Here is a 20,471-nt window from a genome sequence, read left to right as displayed (position 1 = left end):
CCCCTTTCATCCACAGGAAGAGTCTGGGGCCACCTGACTCATTGACACAACAAGCCCAGAAATAGAAAAAGAGATCTGGCTGAAAGGGAGAGATGAGTGGAAACTCCTAAGCTAGCATACAGCTAAGGTGCTATGTCATGTGAAATTAATTCTCTGAAGTCAGCAATTAGAGTCAGGTTACAGCCCAAACATAATTCTTCCCACTAATTACTTGACCCATTACAATATTTATTTCACTGAGAGAGATGCCTAGCCATGACTTCCAAGGGTGGGCTTAGGGGCAGATGGAAGGAAGCAGACTGCCAGAGAAACAGCAGTTCCTTTTGCAAATAGATGTGTTTCCCAGGCTCCTAATTGAAATGATTATTTCCTGCCTAAGTGAGGGATCAGATGTGCCATGTCCCTCCCTTTCCAGCAAAATGAGGCACCTGAGATCACAGAGCTCTTTAGCAAAGTGCAAAAGATGACTGAAGAAACTAACTGAGTTATGTTCTGTTATGAGAAGCCCTGAGGTGAGATGGTAACAAAACTACCCTTTGTATGGGGAAGAGGAAGAAGCCAGGGCATGAACTATGTGGCTAGAGTGACACATGTACGTATGTACCTTTGGACTTCTAGAGATTAATCTCCTCCCAGATAAAGACATTCAAAGTGGCAATAAGAAGGAGATCACCAGATGAGAGACACTGGAATAACAAGAGTACCAGGAACAGGATGACTCTAAAATATAGGAGTAAATTAGGACAACAGCCTTTACTTAGGAAGGGTGTTAAGCAGTGCCTGAAGGGTTGGTGAGGGTGAGGAACAGAGTGGAAAGAGGTGAGGCTAAAAGCTGGTATCTGACAGCCTAAGACTCATACATAGCTAATCAATTTATAAATCACTGCCATTAATAATGAAAATAACAGCCGCAGCAGCTATTGTCACCATACATTGAGTGACTATGCTCTGTGGCAGGCACGCACCAAGAGTGTTATATCCATGACCTCAAGGAGGACTGCTCTCCCCTCTCTTCTCACATGGCTCCTAGGTGGCCCTCTGCCATTTGGGGATGTGTTTCCATTTCCTAGATGTCCCTCATGTTCAAGCAAGCAAATGGCACTTGAATAACAACACTGGGTGGTGAGGACTTGAAGACAGGGATAGAAACACCCTAAGACTAGTTTGCAGCAAGACTTTGATCCTAAGAGGCTGCTGAGAAGGTCAGGGGCACCAGTGTGACCTGTAGGTCAATGGGAAGGCCTGAGCTCCCCAACCTCTTGCTTTTTCCCATCTTTCTTATTTTTGCCCCCAGATCAAAACATCGTTGAAAGAAAAGAAGAGAAAGACTATAGAAAGAAGGGAAAGGCTGTAGCTGAAGTGTGCAGCTTAATGGCTAGAAACCAGACTTGTCACATGTAATCAAATCATCATAGTGTTGGTGACACAGTTAAGACAGTTGAAAAAACAGTTGCTATTCCAACTTCCAATTTTCAAGTTATTGTTGGGGCTGGAATTTCTCTCACCTCGAGTTTTTACTTTGGAAAATCTCCAAAGCACATTTTTAGCCACATTTGAGTAACTGAAACACGAAAGAAATAGTGATTTTTTTCCAGGCATATTAAACTCTAACCAGATGCACTTAAAAAAAACTTTTTGCATGTACACAGCACCTTTTATTCTAGAAGAGAATCATTTTAGTCATTCCTGACCTATATCCACCATAGACTGAAAATACTGTTTAAAGAGCCATGGTTGCCCACTGATACATACTTCTATATATAGAGGAAGTAGAGGACCCTAGAGGCCTTTCTAATTCTCCCTCTCCATTCACACCACTGGGAATCACAGTCAAGTCAATTTAGGAAACATTTACTGAATCCTTTCTGTGTACCAGGAACAAAGTTCAAGAACAGTGGCCAGAAGGCATAAGCTTCACAAACTTGCAAAGTGAAAATGACATCTAGGATTCTAACAAAAAAGCATTAGGATCTGGACCCTACCTGAATGGTTCACCTGATCCCTTGCTTCTGACAAAAGGCAGTGCTTCTGGCATCTTTTCTTCTACTAACCACTGGGCAATGAAATGATTTGGGCATTTAGGGGCAAAGCAGTGAAGAAAAAGTAATGACAAGTTGCCTAGAGTCCATGAATTCCCAGGTCACCACCCAGGGATGACCCCAGAGCAACTATCTGGCAGAATCTTGCTCAGGCGGTGTTTGTCCCCCAAGTAACCACTCTGATTCCCTCCACTCACCACATAAGAGGCAGAAAGATCTTTTAAAATGTACATAGGATTATGTAACCCTACAGATTAAAAATCCACAGCAGTTTGCTTTCATACTAACACACCCACTCCCTACCAACCCCCACACCCCTGCTGTGACCTGGTCCTGCACTTACCCTGCAGTCTCCCACTATACCACAGCCACAGTGACATGCTGGGGTTCCTAGAACATACCAATTCCTTTCTCCCCTCACAGCCTTTATGCTTACTGTTCTCATACCTGGACCACTACTTTTGGTCTAACTCCTTCCCACTACTCAGGTCTCAGCTTAAATATTACCTTGTCAGGGTTTCTCCTCTGACATATAAAGTAGGCCCTTCATTTCCTCTTTGTTCTCTGTCAATCTGATTTTCTCTTACTTTGTACCCTAGCACTATCACAAACTGTAACTATCTGATTTATTAACTTCTCTTTATTTGATAAATAGACTTAATCAAATAAATTTAGTATTTGATAAAAATTTTAAAAACAAATTTAAAATAAATTAAAAAACAACTTTTAAAAAAATTTTATGAATAGACCCATAGACTTTAAATTCCAAGATGGCAGGAGCCAATAACATTTGCTTTTTAAATAATCATGTTCCTGGGCGCCTGGGTGACTCAGTGGGTTAAAGCCTCTGCCTTCAACTCAGGTCGTGATCCCAGGATCCCTGGGATGAAATCCCACATCGGGCTCTCTGATCAGCGGGGAGCCTGCTTCCCCCCAACCCCTCTGCCTGCCTCTCTGCCTACCTGTGATCCCTGTCTGGCAAATAAATAAATAAAATCTTTAAAAAAAAAATAATCATATTCCCAGCACTCAGGATAGTGGCTGGCATACAAGAAATAATTGTTGAGTAAATGAATGAATAAAATTTCAAGTAGTAAAATGTATAAAACAACATAAAAGGAACATCCTTTTATTTTATTTTATGATTTTACTACCAATAGATACTATTATACTACTGTAAATGTTGGATTTCTACTAGAGATTTTTCACGTATTTATTTTAACCAGGACCACCCTGACTGAACTTGAGAGGCTGAGAGAATGGAGAACTAACTTATGGCTACAATTAGAAAGCTTCAAAATGACTATTTTAAAACACAGGGTTTGGCACACAATGCATTTTGAATAGGGGGAGATTAGCCCTTTCTCATTTAAAGATATTTGTGGTTGAAAGCAGAGTTTCTATTACATATGTAGTATGGTGTTTCTTAAGCAAAATTACAAAAGAACCTTAAAATCAAGTGCCAGAACACTGAGAATGAATACCACAATGTGCTCCTGGGAAGCTATTGTGAAGCTGGTCCCAGTGGAACACTCTAGTCTCCGTGGCATTTGGTTCTGGCCTGGGATGCCAAACCATGGAGTTGCCTGGAAACTCAGAAGTACCTGGGTGCTAGTTCCTGCTTTTCCAACCCAGCCCAGGGGCTAAATGGGAAGATCTCGAGTCTGTAGTCTGTGTCCTGCCTGGTTGCTGGAGAAACAAGTCTGATAAGCTAACAGGAGCCTGGCCACACCAGAAAAAGATGCCTAGAAATGTTTTCCTGCCTAGAGATGGATGCTCTTTGGAGGGCCTAGAGCAGCCCTGAGTTCTTGCCTGCTGGGTGAACAGCAGCCTTTGTCCAATCACCTTCTGATCTGTTCAACTCTTAGGATTAGTTTTTTATCCCGCTCCCCCTCCCCCACCGTGGTTTCCTCTGTGTATTTGACTTCTCTGCTAGAACTATAGCTCTCTGCTCAGCACCTAGTTTATTTGGATGAGGTTCAGCTTCCTTGCACAATTCTCATCTTTCCATGTCTTCTGCTCCCCATTCCACAATTGCTGCTTGGGACTGGCCTCAACCCAGGTAGCACACTTGGAACCACTTTGTAGATACCTGCTCAGATTATCTCTGCTGTGTTGAAATACCCCATTGTCAGGTATGCCACTGGTCCCCAGGCTGCGGCAGCTTCCCCTATTCTTCATTTCCTCTGCTAGGCTAGCCTCTGAGGTCCCAGGATCCTTCATCAGTAAAAGGGCATAGAGGTGACACCTGGGTTCCCTTCAGGGCACAGTGATAACCTTATTTAAACCCAGGGATCACTTTAGGGAAGCTGCTGGCATACAGTCATCTCTAAGGCTTTCTGTCAAGTAGAGGGCACCAAGTGGTGTGAAAGTTAAAGCTGAGTCACACAATTTTCATAAGTAAAACAAGTGGCTAAAATTAGATGTGCTCTGAGTTCCTTTGCAGGTGAAACATTCTAGAGTCCCAGAAAAAGGCCTCTGGTTTCAAATCCTGTGGATTTCCCACTAAACCTTCCTGTTTATAATTTTCTGCTAAAATGCTACTGGTGGCTCCTCACTGTCTACATGGTAGTTAAAATCTAGCATCAAAGTATCCAAGGCCCTTGACATTCTGGCCCAAATAAATAATCTCCTTTACACAGTACAAAACTGGACACCATACCCCTGTACTCCAGGCACGGGAGCAACTCACCATTGCTGAACCCATCATGTGCTTTATTGCCAGTGTGCTTGTGCTCACATCATGTCCCCTCCCTAGAATGCCCACCTTCTTACCCTTTCCCTGGCAGAACCAACTACTTCTCCCCCAAGGTGTCCAGTTCAAATAGCCCCACCCCATCTTCACCCTGTGCACTTTCCTTGACCTCCAGTCTAGGAGGACTAAGCATTATGTTTAGCCCCTGTTATACTGCTCAGCTGATTAAAATTAGAATTTTGACATGTGCCTCTCCTACTAGACTATGAGTACTTGAAGGACAGGGAAAAGGCAGCATTTAATTTTCTCTTTATAGTACCAAGACCTAGCACAGTGCATAGCATATTATGGGCACTCAGGAACTATCTCTTGAAGTGAAGTGAAAATTGTGCTTATGGGCATATATACCTGTCCTTTAGGTTACCAGAGACAACAGTTATGAAGGCAAAAGTTGAGCTGAAAAATTGAACAAGTTCTCTGCTGATACAATGTATCTATATGATGGGCAGTTAGTAAGGAAAATGAGACTAGGATGAAATAACATTTTTAAAGAAATGAAGGGCTGAGAAGGGAGAAAACTTCAACTCATGAATTTTCCTGTTCACAAAGGAACTTTCTAGCCAAGCAGAAAACACTGGTCCAATTTGAGGTGTTGTTGAAATTATTTCTTCTCCTTTTACTCTAGTTTTCCTGAGAACCTCTAGTTTTCAGAGAACCAGTGCCCATTTGGAAAAGTAATATGGACACAAAAGTGAAGAGAGCTATGCAGTGATACACCTCGACAAGGCCATCGAGTGATGACAGCCATGCAAAGAGAAACACATTACATAATGACATGAAAGCAGGACACTTGAGGAATGTCTTAGAGCTAAAACAGCTGCCAGCTGGTATTTGGCATTTGTAAAGTATATGAAGAAATAGCCCCTGGAAACTGAAGAGTACAAATTATTTGCAACAACAAGATTCAGAACTCAAGAACATGTTTTCTCCATCTTTCTTTTTTAAAAAAGTTAAACTATTAGTATCATTTTCACTTTAGAAAAATGTGAAACCCTAAAATATATGCGATTCCAAAAACAATGGCCACAATTGGGCTTCAGAGGAAGTGAGGGGCACCCTTCATTATACCAGTTTTCCTAATCAGACCTGTTTACTTGAAGATACTTTTCTATTTTTTGATTATCCAGACTTTTCATTTTTATAGGTAAATCATTAGTTCCATCCTTATGGAACATGAAGGAAAGGAAAATATGTGGAAGTTTAAATACAACCAATTTACTGCTGATAAAAGTCTGTTAGGAAAAGAATTTAAATATTTAAAGTTCTGGAATTTAAAAGCGACTGATGGCTTTAATATGTATACTCTTCTTATTTCTTTCCTATTCAGTTTACTGAGATGCTGTTCTAAAGTTGCTTTATTCTAGAGCTGCTTCTTTCCTTTGTCCGTCTCAGCAAGGTGTCTGGTGCTGTTTCCTCCACCCAATACATGCTTATTGTGTACTGACTGTCAGGGGTGGGGCTACAATGCTGAAAGGTGCACTCTGCACTCCAGGAACACCCAGTCTAGCAAGGGAGAGACAAACTATGTTGGCAATTATAGTAATGTGCATTGAGGGTAAGGTACATTTAACCCCTGGGAGCAACATGGAAGAACATAATCCACTGGGATGGGGAGAGGACAGTGGGAAGGATGGAACCTGGGATCTGAGTGAAGAAAAAGTGAGGCATGCCCAGGGAATGCGGTCTCTGATGTCCTGTGATCCTGTGATGTCTCTGCTAAGGAGAACCCATTTCTTTTTATAACTCATAGAAACAAAGAGAAAAACTAAACAACAAATCAGTTTAAACCTCACCATATTTTTGAGAAGTAGTACTTTACATCTCTCTCAACAGCTTGCAAGACATCAATAGTAATAACTGTTAGGAAGAGTCTAGCAAAAAGTATAGGGTTAGGGCTTCCTAAATCACTTTCTTTCTTTCTGGCACAAGAGTTACCAAAAGCTATTTCCTTGAGGGATTAGGGCTGATGGGGCTAAAAAGACTGTAGGGCTGATGAAGCAGCCAGCAGAGTTGCAAGACTGGTTCCACCCAGGGGCAATAAGCAGATAAGTAAATGGTCTGAGAATAATAGAAACCAGGCTGTCTCCAGTTATAAACGTTTATAAACTTATAAACATGAAAAGAGTAAAAGCTAAAATACCCCTATGTTAGATTAGAACTGGGGCTATCAATGTGATCTCCTAGTATTTAATACAGAGAGAGGGAGAGGAGGAGGGGGAGGGAGCAAACAACAGACATGACAACAGGTGTGTGCGTGTCTATTTCCTAGCTCTTTGGGCTTAGAGGACCTAGAAACAATAAGCACACCTAGCCCAGTGAATATACCCAATGCCCAGATCTTGGTTGCTATATGCTGTTTTCCATAATGGACTCAGATCTCCTTGAAGATATGGCTAATTCTGGGGCTGGGTAGAGAAAGTACAAGATGAATATGGTACATTTTCTTGTGCCAGAAAGTATGAAAGTACTCAGAAAATGATGAGGACTTGTCAAAAGAACACAAACAGCCAGCTTGAAGGATCTCCCACTGACCAAATCTGAGATCATTTTGGTATCAAAATAGTGATATTAATGGATTATAGCCCACTGAATAAAACAGAAATCTCTAAGTGCATATTGATATAAATGAATACAAAAATAGGGGGGAAAGGAAAGCTCTTTGTTATAGTAGAAAGTTTAGTTAAGAGCAATATATTTACATGTTTCCCAAGTATCTTCCAACAAAATATTTATTCATTACAAACAGAAAAAGTATAACTCTGAGTGGAGATATCTGGCAGACACCACCTTAACCAAGTGGGGTTGGTATGGACATGGTATATCTATTTATGTATCTTGTGATATGATTATAAGAGTATAGCATTGCTTCTGTGGTATTCCTGCCAAAAAATGCAAAAACTCAGTCTTGTAATGAGAAAACATCACACACACCTAAATTGAGGAACATTTTACAAAACATACTTTTCAAATTGTCACATGACAAAATGCAAGGAAAGACCAAAGAACTGCTTCAGATTGAAGCAGAAACATGACAACTAAATGCAACATCATCCTTTCCAAAAGAAAAAAGAATTTTTTTCCCCTGTAAAGGACATTAATGAGACATTTGGTGAAAAGCTGAATGAAAACTATGGATTAGAAAGTAATATTGTATCATTCTTAGTTTACTGAATTTGACTGTTATACTGTGGTTATTATAAGAATGAACTCAAATCATTATGTTGCACACCTGACACTAATATATGTCAATTATATCTCAATAAAAGAAAAAAAAGAAGACATACTTGTCTTTTAGGATAATCACACTGAAGTATATGGATTGATTCAGAAAAAATATATATACACATATAAACACATGGGAGGCAAGGGGGGGCAAAGGAAGGAGGAGAGGAAGAAAGCAAATGTGGTAAAATGTTAAAAACTGGAAAATCTGGGTGAAAGTATATGTGAATTTTTCATTATTCTATTATTTTTTTCTATAAGTTAGAAATTATTTCAATGTTAAGGTTAAAAATAGTATAGGTGATGGAGTAACTCAAATCCAATTCTGAATTTCCAGTCTGATATTTACCATCCATGAGACTCTGGGGAAGTTACTTGATTATTTTCAGCTTTGGTCTTTTCATTTGATCACCAGTATAGGACTTACTCAGAGGGATGCTGTGAGGATTAAATAATGCACAGATTCAGTGCCTGAACGGTGGTGGGCTTATCTGGTAGAGGATCTGACACCTAACTGGTGATGCAACACATGCCTGCTGAATAAATGAACAAGGTCCTTCTTCCTGCCCCTCCTCCTCCAACAGGAACAAGTAATACCACTTAGAGAAAATTTTGTTTCTTCAAATTTTAGTAATGTATGACATTTCTCTTAACACCTGAATAATACAAAACCAAAACCTGGATTAACAATAATAAATAACATCCTACATTGGATGTTGCCCTAGAGCTTCCTCAGCACTTTGCACTCATATCTCATATGACACTGAATGGAACAGGCAGGCATTCAAGTTGAAGTTCAACATTGCGTTAATAATAGCAAATCTCTACAGTGCCTTGGGTTACAACTGTCAAAGAAGAGGTCATGCCCTTCTTACTTAAATCTCAAACAAGGCTTCATCAGTTCATGGTTGCAGGGTACAAAATGAGGGACAATTTAATGTCCACCTGGGCATTTATTTCTAGATGCTGCCACTGCTGATTGTGGTTCACAGTGACAAGGCAGAGAAAGGGACCCAGGTTGTCCTGGGAAGTTTCTTCTCTCAGCCAAGATGTGCAATATGAATTTGAAATTACCCAAGAGGGTGTTTCAGAGCTGCCTGCCAATGGGTGGTATCTTCTAATCTTGAGAACAGCTGCTGGGCACAGGCATGCACACACACACGGACACACAGACACACTCACAGAGCCTATACCTGCCTCTACTTGTCTGTTCTGGGCAGATGGCTCTCGGTTTTTGCCTTGCCTCATCCTGCAGCCCACTTCAGTTAGACCCTTTCTTCTGTGGAGACTGGCAAGCTGTAGGGTGAGGGATTCGGCAAGGCTGCCTGTCTTCAGAGTATGAAGGACACTGCCTGGAGAGGGAAGAAGGTTATATTTCGTGTTTGGGCCCAGTCAGTACTGGGCTCCCCACTGCCTCTCCTTTGCAGAACTGTCAGTGGCCTCTGGTTGCAAACTCTCCGTGGCTTTGTAGCCCACAAAACAAAAACTGAAAGACTGTCCAAAAAGAAAAGAAGAAAATATTGTTGTTGGTCCCTGGATTCCACTATTGGATTTTGGTGGGGATGAGAAGAGGGAACTACTGGGAATAATCAAGTAAAGGTACCTCCTGCACAGTAAGGTAAGTGTCCCTATGGCTGCTCAGAAGAGACTTTAGGGGGATGTTTCTATCTTATCCAACAACCAGGAGCAGGATCTTCTGGATATTAAACAGGGGAATGCAGTCAATCTTAGGTACGATTAGGAGCTTATGACAGATGATTGACTTTTAGACTAATGTGAATAAGAGCCACTTGCAAAATAGAGGAACTGTCTTGACAGCAGGTGAGTTTTGCTAAATTGGTAGGTATGAGAGAAAACCAAAATGAAATTCGAAATTGTTATCCTCTAAGAGTAAGACAAATGGTCAAAAATTTAAAAAAAAAAATAGGTTTGGGCAAATGACTCTCCTTGTAACAGCTTGCTTTTGTAAACTGCTGTGAATTATCAATATATAAGTTTGAGCTCATCAAAATGTGATGAAAATGGAGAAGTATATTGGATTGGAGAGGAGGAATTCTTTTTTCATGGAAAGATAGAAGAAACCAGCATCTTAAGATGGCAACTAGATTGCATTTTTTCCCTTTACTACTGTTCACATCTTTTTGATGAATGGGGGGCGGCTGGTGGTGCAGAGAACAGAAGGGTATTTTTGAGGTATGGTATTTAGAAGATCTTGGGAAATACCTATCAACTCAAAGACTATGACTGGATATCTATGGGCACATCTCACTGTCAATGGGAAATGATGCCAGATTGTTGCCAAATGACGCCACAGAAAGTTCTGCTCACTATACTTGCTCTATGGGAATATTATTCAATGTTTAGGGTAGTTTAGCCTCCGTAGTTTTGAATATAGAAGCCCTATTCAGCATAGATACATGTTCAGCTAAAATGCTTGTGACATAATCTGTTATTCCTTTTCTCTTAACGGCAATCGATGATCACATGTCTTTTCAATATATGCACAAATCTTGTGAAGATTACAAGAAGTGCAATACAAATATTGCTTGAAACACTTTACCATATTCCATTTATTAGTTTTGTATAAAGGAGGACACAGGGTAGTATGTTACTGGAGAGAATTCTTTCAATTTATGACAATATTCTTATAGCTATAATTGAAAACGCTTTTTCTATGATAAAACTTACCAATATATCAACCTTCTATCCCTCAAAAACAAATATTCCAAGTAAATACATCTCTACTGTTATCAGTTAACATTATTATGAAACTCCCATTACACTTAATTAAAAATCGGCATAAACACTTTAAGAGCTATTTGCTATTGAATATTTCTAAAGGCAGCAATAATTTTCATGGACTATTTCCACTTCTTTAAAACAAAGAGGTAGAACAATTAAGACAGGTCACTGTGATGAGAATTTTCCAAATGATTTCCCAAAAGAATGTAGGGTTTGGGTTCTTACAATAACCAATGCAAAACTGCACTATAAAAATTCTGGGGAAATAAAAAAGTACACTTATTGGCAAAGGTAGTGCAATTTTTTAAACAGTCTAGCTTCTGTCCATGTGTAATTGTCTTTTTCGCTTAAACTGTCATTGAACCAAAGAATTTGTTAGTCAAGAACCGGTTTTAGTTAGGTGGCATTGCCACTGGAGATGGAAATACTTAATTGTGTTTTCAAACTGATGGTGCATTTAATAGAGCACTGTTATAGGAGATTGCCAAGAGTTGGGCAGGTTCGAGGATGGGAAAAAACGAAAGTAAAGGGCCTTGTAGTCTTTTCTTCAGAACAGAGTCCATTTTCATTGTCACTGAAATACATGCCTCACCTCTCCAATATGTTGCATTAAAAACATTTAAAGAAAACAATGTTAGTTCCTTTTATTTTCCTTAGAATAGAACTAGTGACCATCAGCATTAAATAAGCATTCATGCTGAGAACAGAATATTTTATTTGTTTCATTACAATCAGGGGAAACATTTTCATAGCAAAGGGCTCAATTTGTTTGCTCATTTGTTCATTCACTCAGCAAATATTTTGGAGTGCTTACTATGTGCTAGGTCTTACTATGTGTTGGGTTACTGGGGATACAGCAGTGAATAAGGCAAACATAGTTTTTACATGCCCTGGGAATAGGGATCTTCATACAGGGGCTGATGACTAGTGACCTGAACCTGTATATTATGCATTCTGTTTACCATGGTAAATACTTTGTTCTTCATTTCTGATTAAGTTAAGGACCAGAAAACTTTCCTCCCTACTTTGAAAAGGGTATTTAGTGTCTGCAATGTATGGAAACAATTCCAGAGACCAATTTAGCATTAAATTACCAGGTTGGTATGCACATTTTAGTAGAAATACTTGAGCCTTCTTTGAAGGATGCTGACATTTCTCTTCTAAGCTACAAACGTTAAACATAGAAGGTTCACATAACTGATACTGTTGGATTCTTCAGAACTGGGTTAGATAGGGAGTCTCTAAGGAAGACAGAACAAAATCTGTATTACAGCCTCATAGCTATCTGGGGTTCAAATCTGACAGAAGTTCAAGAAATTTCTGTCTAATCTGTTTTTCAGAGACAGTATGTCTTTGGAGGCTACATATGAAAAAAAATGACAGCACCATGTTTCTCACCCCAAGACTTTTTATGATCACCTTAATCACAACAACAATGTCATTTTACCCCATGAAGTGTTTTACATCGTTAACAGAATTCAATTATCAGTCACTCACTTGATCCCATAGTTACCCTGTGTGATAGAAAAGTGGGTATCATCCCCTGTTCAGCAGATGGAAAAACCAGGTTTTAGACACCTAAGGGATTAGCACAGCTAATTTTTTCTTTAATGCACAGTCTCATAAGTAATTTCTCAAATGAAAGAATGGTAAAAGTCTGAGTTTTCAACATGAGTATTCACAACTCCAAACTCTACTATCTGAAGGTGATAGCAGCCAACTGGAAAGTTTATTGACAGAGGAGAGCTTCAGGACTTCTCCCAGTCCGATTCTCTTCTTGCCTCCATTTCCCTTCTAGGTACTCACCCCACAGTTCCTTCCTCTGGCCCTTGAAAAATCAGTTTAGCTGCCAAAAGAAATGTAAGCTACTGCTTTCTTCTTTTTAGTACAGGAGCAGTATGTCAGTATATTCACCTACATGTGAATGCAAATGGAATTTTAAACTGCTGGTTAGGGCCACCAGCCCAGCAACATAAAACATCATCTCATCGGATCATACCAATTACCCACCAATCCAGACCCTGCTTCGGTTAGAAGCATGAGGGACCCCTTGAGAGAAGCATTTTATCATGGGTAAGAGAGAATATCCCAGGAAAAAATTTTCTATGGGAAAGGTAAGGTAAACAGAGCCGAAGAGAACAGTCTTAAATTAATGAAGGTCTTTCCAATGAATTTTGAGAGAGCACCCTGATCTGCTGGTAACTAAGCTATTGAAAGGTAGCAGTGTGTAAGATACCACACATAACTGTTACTGTCTCTTAACAGCTACCACCCATCAAATACACAAGACTTCATTTCTTTCTTACATTTTTCCTGGAATTTATTATATACCTATTTAAGTTTGTTTGGAAACTTTTCTCCTCATGTTTGTGGCCTGGAATGAAACGTCTCAGGTCTTCATGGTGGATCTAGGGACAGTCCCTTGACTAGGAAAGTAGAATTCAGGGGATGATAGCAACATAGATAAAGCAGAGGCTCTTTCTGTGCTTCTCCTTAGAGCTGATGCTCCTGGCCCTGGAACAGAAAGCAATAGGGGCAGCTGCCTCTGAACCATGGTAACAAGCTGCCAGGTTTTAAGTAGGGACACCAGCATCTTGGTTTTCAGCTGCTCTGAACATCTTCATGAGAAGCTATTTTAAGAACCTTTTGCATTTGATCAAGGAGCATGTGGGGTTAAGCCTTGTGTTTTCCACTTCAGTTTTAGATCCTAAGATCCTAAGCAGGTGCAGTCTGTAGTTCAGAATTTAAAATCTTATTATTGTATTTCCCCCCAACCAATTAAAAAATAACTTTGTATTAGGGGAGAAAAGCCTGTGATTGAGATAGAGACTTGTTCCTTAAGTAAGTTAAATGTGTTTAGTACTTGAATTAAAAAATCACTGACATTTTTCATCATAATTCTTGTTTGGCAAATTTTGGTTAAGATATGAAAGAATAAATAAAATTCATTTGGCTAGAGTTAGAACAATATATAACTATCTGTGATAAGGCCCATTAATGTAACTATATTCTACTTACTATGCTTGTAATATTGCTGACAAGGGTACCATTGTGTATTAGGAACATTTAGGATTGTCTGAACAATATCAAACTGTGATTTACCACTTGAACTTTGACAATTAGCGAAAGGTATCCTCTAAGACTCGATCCATATGCTGAAGATTCACAGAATTAAAACAAAGGCAAAAGCAACACAAAACAAAAATCCTTTTTTCTAAAAATGTTTTTTTAAATTAAATTAAAATTTTTTTCAGTGTTCCAAGATTTATTGTTTATGCACCATACCCAGTGCTCCATGCAATAGTGCCCTCCTTAATACCCACCACCAGGCTCACCCAACGCCCCCCTCCACTCCTCTCCCCTCCAAAACCCTTGTATCTGCCAATTCTTCTAAAATTTATATAGATCTTTCCTAGTCTGTTGAAACTTTATCTCTAATGGTCCACCACACATTCTTGCATCAGAACTAGAACTGCCCATTCTTAGTTCAAAAAATATATTTGTGTGGTTCAGGAGATTCAACAAGCAGAGGTGTTAGAATCTGCTGCTTGGATCCAACTCTGGGAACTCTGGGAACATAACGGATAACCAATTTTCCTGGTGTACCTGGGAGTGGGGAGATCCAAAAATCCAGGACTTTCAGTGCTAAAACCAGGACTATGCTGGGAAAACCAGGGTGGTGAGTCACCCTAAATGGAGGAGAACACACATCTGAAATGACTAAGCTATAGATGTTTACTGCTGTAGAGAAATAGGGTATAAGAAACCAAGTGCCCTAATCCTCAGTCTGGCACTCTGTACACATGGCAAACTTCCTGTTTAAGGAGCAAGAGGGGCAGTGAGATAGGGGTTTGGTCACAGGAATGATCTACTTATAAACTTTCACCCTTCCTAACACAAGAGAATATTTGAAAGCACAATAACAGAGCATCATTTTTAACTTGGGGAAGTCAAGTTTCCCAGTGGATTTGCCCAGCTTCCCACTGAAAACAACCAAAACTGAGACTCCAAGATTACAGAGATATTCCATTACATAGGAATATGGGGCATGAGATGTTTCAGCTCCATTCTTCAAGTTCCCCAAACTACTGGAGGTCTATTCGTGACTTTATTTATCTTGACAACAGCTCAAATTCAGATGACATGTCCTCATATTTCCTCTCTAAACAAGAAGAGTAAAAATGGCTACCTCTGTGGTCTGAATGTGTCCCCACCAAATCCTTATGTTGAAATCTTATCCCCTAAATGTGGTGGAATTAGAAGGCAAAAACTTTGGGAGATGTTTAAGTCATGAGCCCTCATGAATGCCCTTATAAAAAGAGGCCCCAGAGAACACCCTAGCCCCTTCTACTTTGTGAGAAAATGAGAAGTTGGTGACCTAGAAGATGGCCCTCAACTGACCACCCTAATCTCAAACTACTTCTTCTTCTTCTTCTTTTTTTTAGAGGGAGAGAGAGAAAATGAGTTGGGGTGGAGGGGCAGTGGGAGAGGGAGACACAGATTCCCCGCTGAGCAGGGAGCCCGATGTGGGCCTCCATTCCAGGACCCTGGGATCATGACCTGAGCTGAGGGCAGTCACTTTACTGACTGAGCTACCCAGGTGCCCCTCAAACTTCTAATCCTCAGAACTCTGAGCAGTGAATTTCTGCTATTTATAAGCTATTTAATCTGTGCCTAAGCTATAGCTAGGACAGTTATCAACATTTTGAAGGGTGGGTATGGGTAAAGAAGTTACTAAGGACTCTATCTTGGATTTGGGTGGGAGGGGGTGGTAATAATGAAACATATTTGTAGATGCAGACTGCAGTGTATCTCTTTCCTCAATGATTCTTGAATTTGATGCTAATGTAACTTAACAACTAACTGACACATCACTAATTTCAAAATGTTAAGCAACAATATTAACAGTGGTTTCACTTGTATAATTGCCAAAAACTGAGAACAATCCAAATATCCATCTAGTGAATTAATACATTTTCCATTATATAGTACACTCATACAATGAATTACTACTCAGCAAAATTAAGTAAACATACAACAATATGGATGGACTTCAGATGCATTATGCTAAGTAAAAGAACTTAGACCCAAAAAGGTAAATACTGAATGAATCCATTTACATGACAGTGTGGAAAATGAAAAACTGAAGAGACATAAAGCAGATCAGTGGTTGCCAGCAGCTGGTCCTCCGGGGAGGGGCTGACTCAGAAAGGGGTGAGAGAAAACGTTTTGGGGTGACAGAATTGCTCAATGTCTTAACTATAACATCATTGTATGAGTTGTTAAAATTTGCAGAACTATACACTATAAAGCGTGAATTTTACTTCATATAAATCATACCTTAATAAAATAAATGAAAAAAAGAGGTTAGGGATCACCATCTGTGTGGCTCTATATTAAAGCCTTCTACTCTAAACTTCAACCAGCATACTGTTCTTTGATGTTGATGTATCAGAATTCTTGTAGGTTTTCAGTGGTGGGGGAAAAAAAAAGAAAGAAAGAAATTACAGAGTACTGAAATAAAGGAAAAGGAATCCCTCTAAAATAACTGATACAGTCTGCCCTCCTCATTTTACAGATGAAAATGGAGGCTTGAGAAAGTTTTCCCAAGGCCTCAGAACTAGTCAGAGGCAGAGGCATATGCTTGTTTTCAAGAGATAGTAAACAAGTGTCAACCTACAGAAATTCAACTAACTAGTCTTGTGTAACACAGACTGTTAAAATTGTACTGTCTAATAAAGAAAGCCATGGAGCAAAAAACACACTAAAATATTTCAAGTAGCTGCCTTCCAAATGTGTCGAGAAATTGGCCAAAGACTGCTGGCTTCTGACAAATATGCAATTACAAGGGAATATCAGCTGATGGTAATAGTCAGTAGACATTATTTCATGTCCTATATCTGCCAAAAATGACAGTCACCACTGCTGCCACTACTACCACTACCACTTATACCCAGTATGGAGGGGAATCACAAAAACAAAAGATGATGACCCAGGCCATGTTTGGTAAGGACACACATGTATTCATTGGTTTACTTATTTATGTAACAAACAAATGCCCGGCAACTTCCTGGGTCCTACAATCTAATGTTGATCTTGGAATTATAGTAGCAACTAGATAAGTAGCAATACCCAAACACTAGAACAAAGTAAGGGCTGTCCGAATGGAGTACATCATTACCTAACAGAATGCCATTTACAACTAAACCTATAAATAGATGTGTTTATTATCATTATACATAATGCCTATGAGTGTGGATTTTCCCAGATGGCATCATGGCTCTTAATTCCAGTTCTGTGTGATCTTCAACAAGTTATTTAAATTCTCAGGGCCTTATGTTTCCTTAATCATAAAATGGAGATACTAACTATACTTGCCTTGTTGGGTGCACTAAATGAGAAATCTAAAGTATTAAATACAGTTAGCGTCACATAGTAAGTGTTCATAATCAGGAGCTATTATCATCATTATTATTATTAACATAGAAAACACAACATAGCATTATATACGGTATTAGTGTTCTAACAAAATTTAGTCTTGAAAATGTGGTATGCCAGGTCCTACTGGGAAACTGATAAATGCTACAAGGACCCAGAAAACACACACATACGAAACTTGGGATTCCCTGTTTTAAGAGGTCTTCTAGACCATATCTAGAAACCCAGGGAACTAGCATTTAAGTAAAGTGTTTTCTTCAAGACCCTAAGAATCACTGCTCTAGACATTCATTTCACACACACAGACAGTATGAATTTAAAATACCAAATTTTGTGCTTTTGGCACTTAAAAAATAAACCCAGAAAGCCGATTATTAAAAGCAAACTATAAATTTCCTTGATCTATGTTACAGAAGTAACTCCGTTCCCTGAGATTTCCTAGCCATTAGCAAGTAACTTTTTTATTTTCAATTCTCTTGCTCTTTCCGCCCATAAAATTTAAATCATGTATGGAAGTTCCATATGCAAAACGTGATAATTTATGGGCCTACAGCCCAGAAGATTCTGAGGAGACAATGAAATTCCTAAATGTGTGCAAATTATTCCAGAATGGGAAATGACTCTTCCTGTGTAGCAGTAATTATGTAACACTACCTTGGGAGAATGTTAACAGTAGAGTATTAAATTACTCCTTTTAAAATGAGTGACTTCTAGGGGTTTTATTTGTTTTTTCCTAATTTGGAAAGACAGCATTTGTACACACAAAACAACAAGTTTTACTATCCTATTGTTAAGTGGGTAGGTCAAGTTTCAGCAAGACTGTACTAATGCATTAAAAACCCGCCAAATGGAAGTAGAAGGAAGGCTCCAGTTCAAACCATTACACAATTGTGGATCTATCACCCTTAAAGTTAAGCAAAGTTACTAGGAAATTCCACCACCAAGAAAGTGCCAAGAGGCAATAATGCCTACTGAAGGGAGAAAAACTTCAGTTTACCTCAAATTCACACGCACTTAGTAATTTTCCCAGATGGTATTATAAAACTGCAATCATGACCTAAATAATCTAGTTATTTTGGCACATGATTTTATTATTATGTTCCTTTCCACATCTGGATAGTTCATTTGTACAAGGAAGGCAATTTTGGTTGAAGGGAGAACTCAAAAGGTCCAGCTAGGTCTAGTGGAACTAATCTATGTATAAACAAGGATTTTTTTTAACAGTATGGAAGAACATAAAGATTTTCACCTGTACGTCAAGCATTAAAACAGTAGTTCAGTTTGAATTTGTAGCTACAAATTTATATCTCTTGGCTCTGTCACAAAACTGACAAAGATCTTATGCTTTTAGAGTTAGATCAGATACATGTTAGTGGCAAAATGCCAGTTGCCATTTTAATGGGGCTTCTGTATTTCCACCCTTTGCCCTAGTGACCAGAAGATTGTTCTTAGAGTTTCCTTTAGCACATTTATGCTATCTTACTAATTTTCAGTAGTTTTTATTCTTTTTAAGCAGCAAAATGACCTCTGGTATTTAATATTTTCTAAACATGTGAAAACATACTATAGGAATCCGAGTACTGGCTAGATTAGTGGAACAATCAGACACCACTTGAGTGAATTCAGTGGGCTTTAAAATATCTGAAGGATTCCAAAAGAAGCTTTCAGAAAGATGAGGAAGGTTACCATCATAACCCGGCTCAGCAAGGCAGCAAGCTTCTGGATCCTAAAACGTTCACCAGGGAAACACTGTACAGAAGACAATGCCCACACATGAAGGCAGATCTCCTTTTCCAACTAAGAATCATTCTCCAGCTCTCAATAATTATTTGGGTAAAGAACCAGAGTGGGGTTTATTGGTACAGTCTTTCATCACATGGCTCTAGATCCTCTGCCACCATTTGTTCTATTTTTGCTAGAGTCCTTCTTGCTACCAAAGGCACATGCTATCTTGCATAATCCTGAGATTAATAAATCTGGCCAGATGGGAGGGTTGTTGGAACAGATACAGATTAGCCAACATGCAGAATGAGTGCAGGCTAGGGTCTAGAGGAAGACTGAGCTTCCACAAAGTCTGACATCATCATCTGCTAGTGTATATCCCTGGGGGTGTTCCATAGTCTGGAAGCCTGCACTTCTGCTTGTAATGGTATCCTGATTGTACAAACTTGTTTCTGTGCCCTTTAGATGAGTCCAACTCTTGTGATTAGCTCAAGTGGTATCTAGGTCTGACTGTTCCATCAATCCAGGCCGTCCTCTGACAGAATTTCATATTTTCTGTATATCATATGTACAGCACACATAGATATTTATCCAATCAAAATCCAGAGGAGGTATATTCTGACTGCCTTGGTTTTTTATTTTCTAGACTCCCATGCACAACTCTATCTAAACCAATAAAATGTATTTGATGGCAAGAAGCTATGTAAAATGAGTGGCTTCCAAGATGGTTTTAAGAAACAGTGAGAAGAGGAAGCTCATTGATAAAAAGGGTTTTGTTTAAGATCACAGGTGCCTTTGGCTAATTTTCCTTTACTATCTATATAAGTAATAAACTGTCTAAATCTAAAAAAAAAAAAAGGGTTTTGTTTGGTGGAAGGAGAGATTATAAGCCATTTTCAGAAGCTTAATTGCATCCCAGGAGGTTGAAAACCCGAGTAGGAGGTATGCCATGTGGAGAAGGGAGAGTGAGAACAGTAGTAAGTATGAGTTTGCTGAAAAAGACTGTCATTAATCTCCAGGAAATACTTGTCAGTACTGCTTAAAGGGTACATGAGAAATGCCATGTTTTAGGTTAAAAATGGTTAATCTTACAGCCCTTTAACTGCCCTTTTCAATGATTAGAGTCTACTTGGAATTCCTTTTGTTCCAGAATTAGTTAACATTTTAATCACAATATTACATATAAGCTATGAAGTTGTCTGACTGAAATTGTAATTGATCTGAAAGAAATGCCTTCCTGGAGCATAAACTGAGTTTTAAAAAAGCATGTGTCAATTCCTATAATACATATGTGTTTCATGTACTTGGAAACTGAATGTTGCTTCCTTAAAATCAATATTATTGGTCAGCTTCAATTATAGGCTATTTCAGTTTTGATCTTTGGTAGGCAAATACATTATCTACTAACTCAGCTTTGTAAAAAGGCTAGAAAAACTAGCATAGGCATAAAAAACAGACATAGGCATAAATACTTGTATGCTTTTAGAGGACTGTTTATGAGACTTACACACTTCTTGTTAGGTGTTCATGTTAACATTGCCAAGACAAGGTTA

At 39.0% G+C, this 20,471-nt stretch overlaps 2 protein-coding genes across 5 annotated transcripts in view; one reads left to right on the top strand and one right to left on the bottom strand.

Annotated features, from left to right (window-relative positions):
- Positions 1 to 20,471, bottom strand: part of CMSS1 (cms1 ribosomal small subunit homolog) — a 382,791-nt gene that overhangs the window by 63,334 nt on the left and 298,986 nt on the right. The window contains exon 2 of one of the 4 annotated variants that reach the window (XM_080829347.1): positions 9,210 to 9,368. The exons of the other annotated variants lie outside the window; for them this stretch is intronic. Coding sequence (XP_080685473.1) covers positions 9,210 to 9,368 — 159 coding nt within the window. The remainder of the gene's footprint in view (positions 1 to 9,209; positions 9,369 to 20,471) is intronic. 4 annotated transcript variants of the gene reach the window in all.
- FILIP1L (filamin A interacting protein 1 like) overlaps positions 8,916 to 20,471 on the top strand; it is a 301,593-nt gene continuing 290,037 nt past the window's right edge. Inside the window, exon 1 of the mRNA XM_080829333.1 lies at positions 8,916 to 9,634. The gene's annotated coding sequence lies outside the window, so the exon portion shown is untranslated. The remainder of the gene's footprint in view (positions 9,635 to 20,471) is intronic.

The sequence above is a fragment of the Martes martes genome (genome assembly GCF_963455335.1).
Source record: "Martes martes genome assembly, chromosome: 1".
In the NCBI taxonomy this organism is placed as follows: domain Eukaryota; kingdom Metazoa; phylum Chordata; class Mammalia; order Carnivora; family Mustelidae; genus Martes; species Martes martes.
This window is presented reverse-complemented; position numbering and strand designations above follow the sequence as displayed.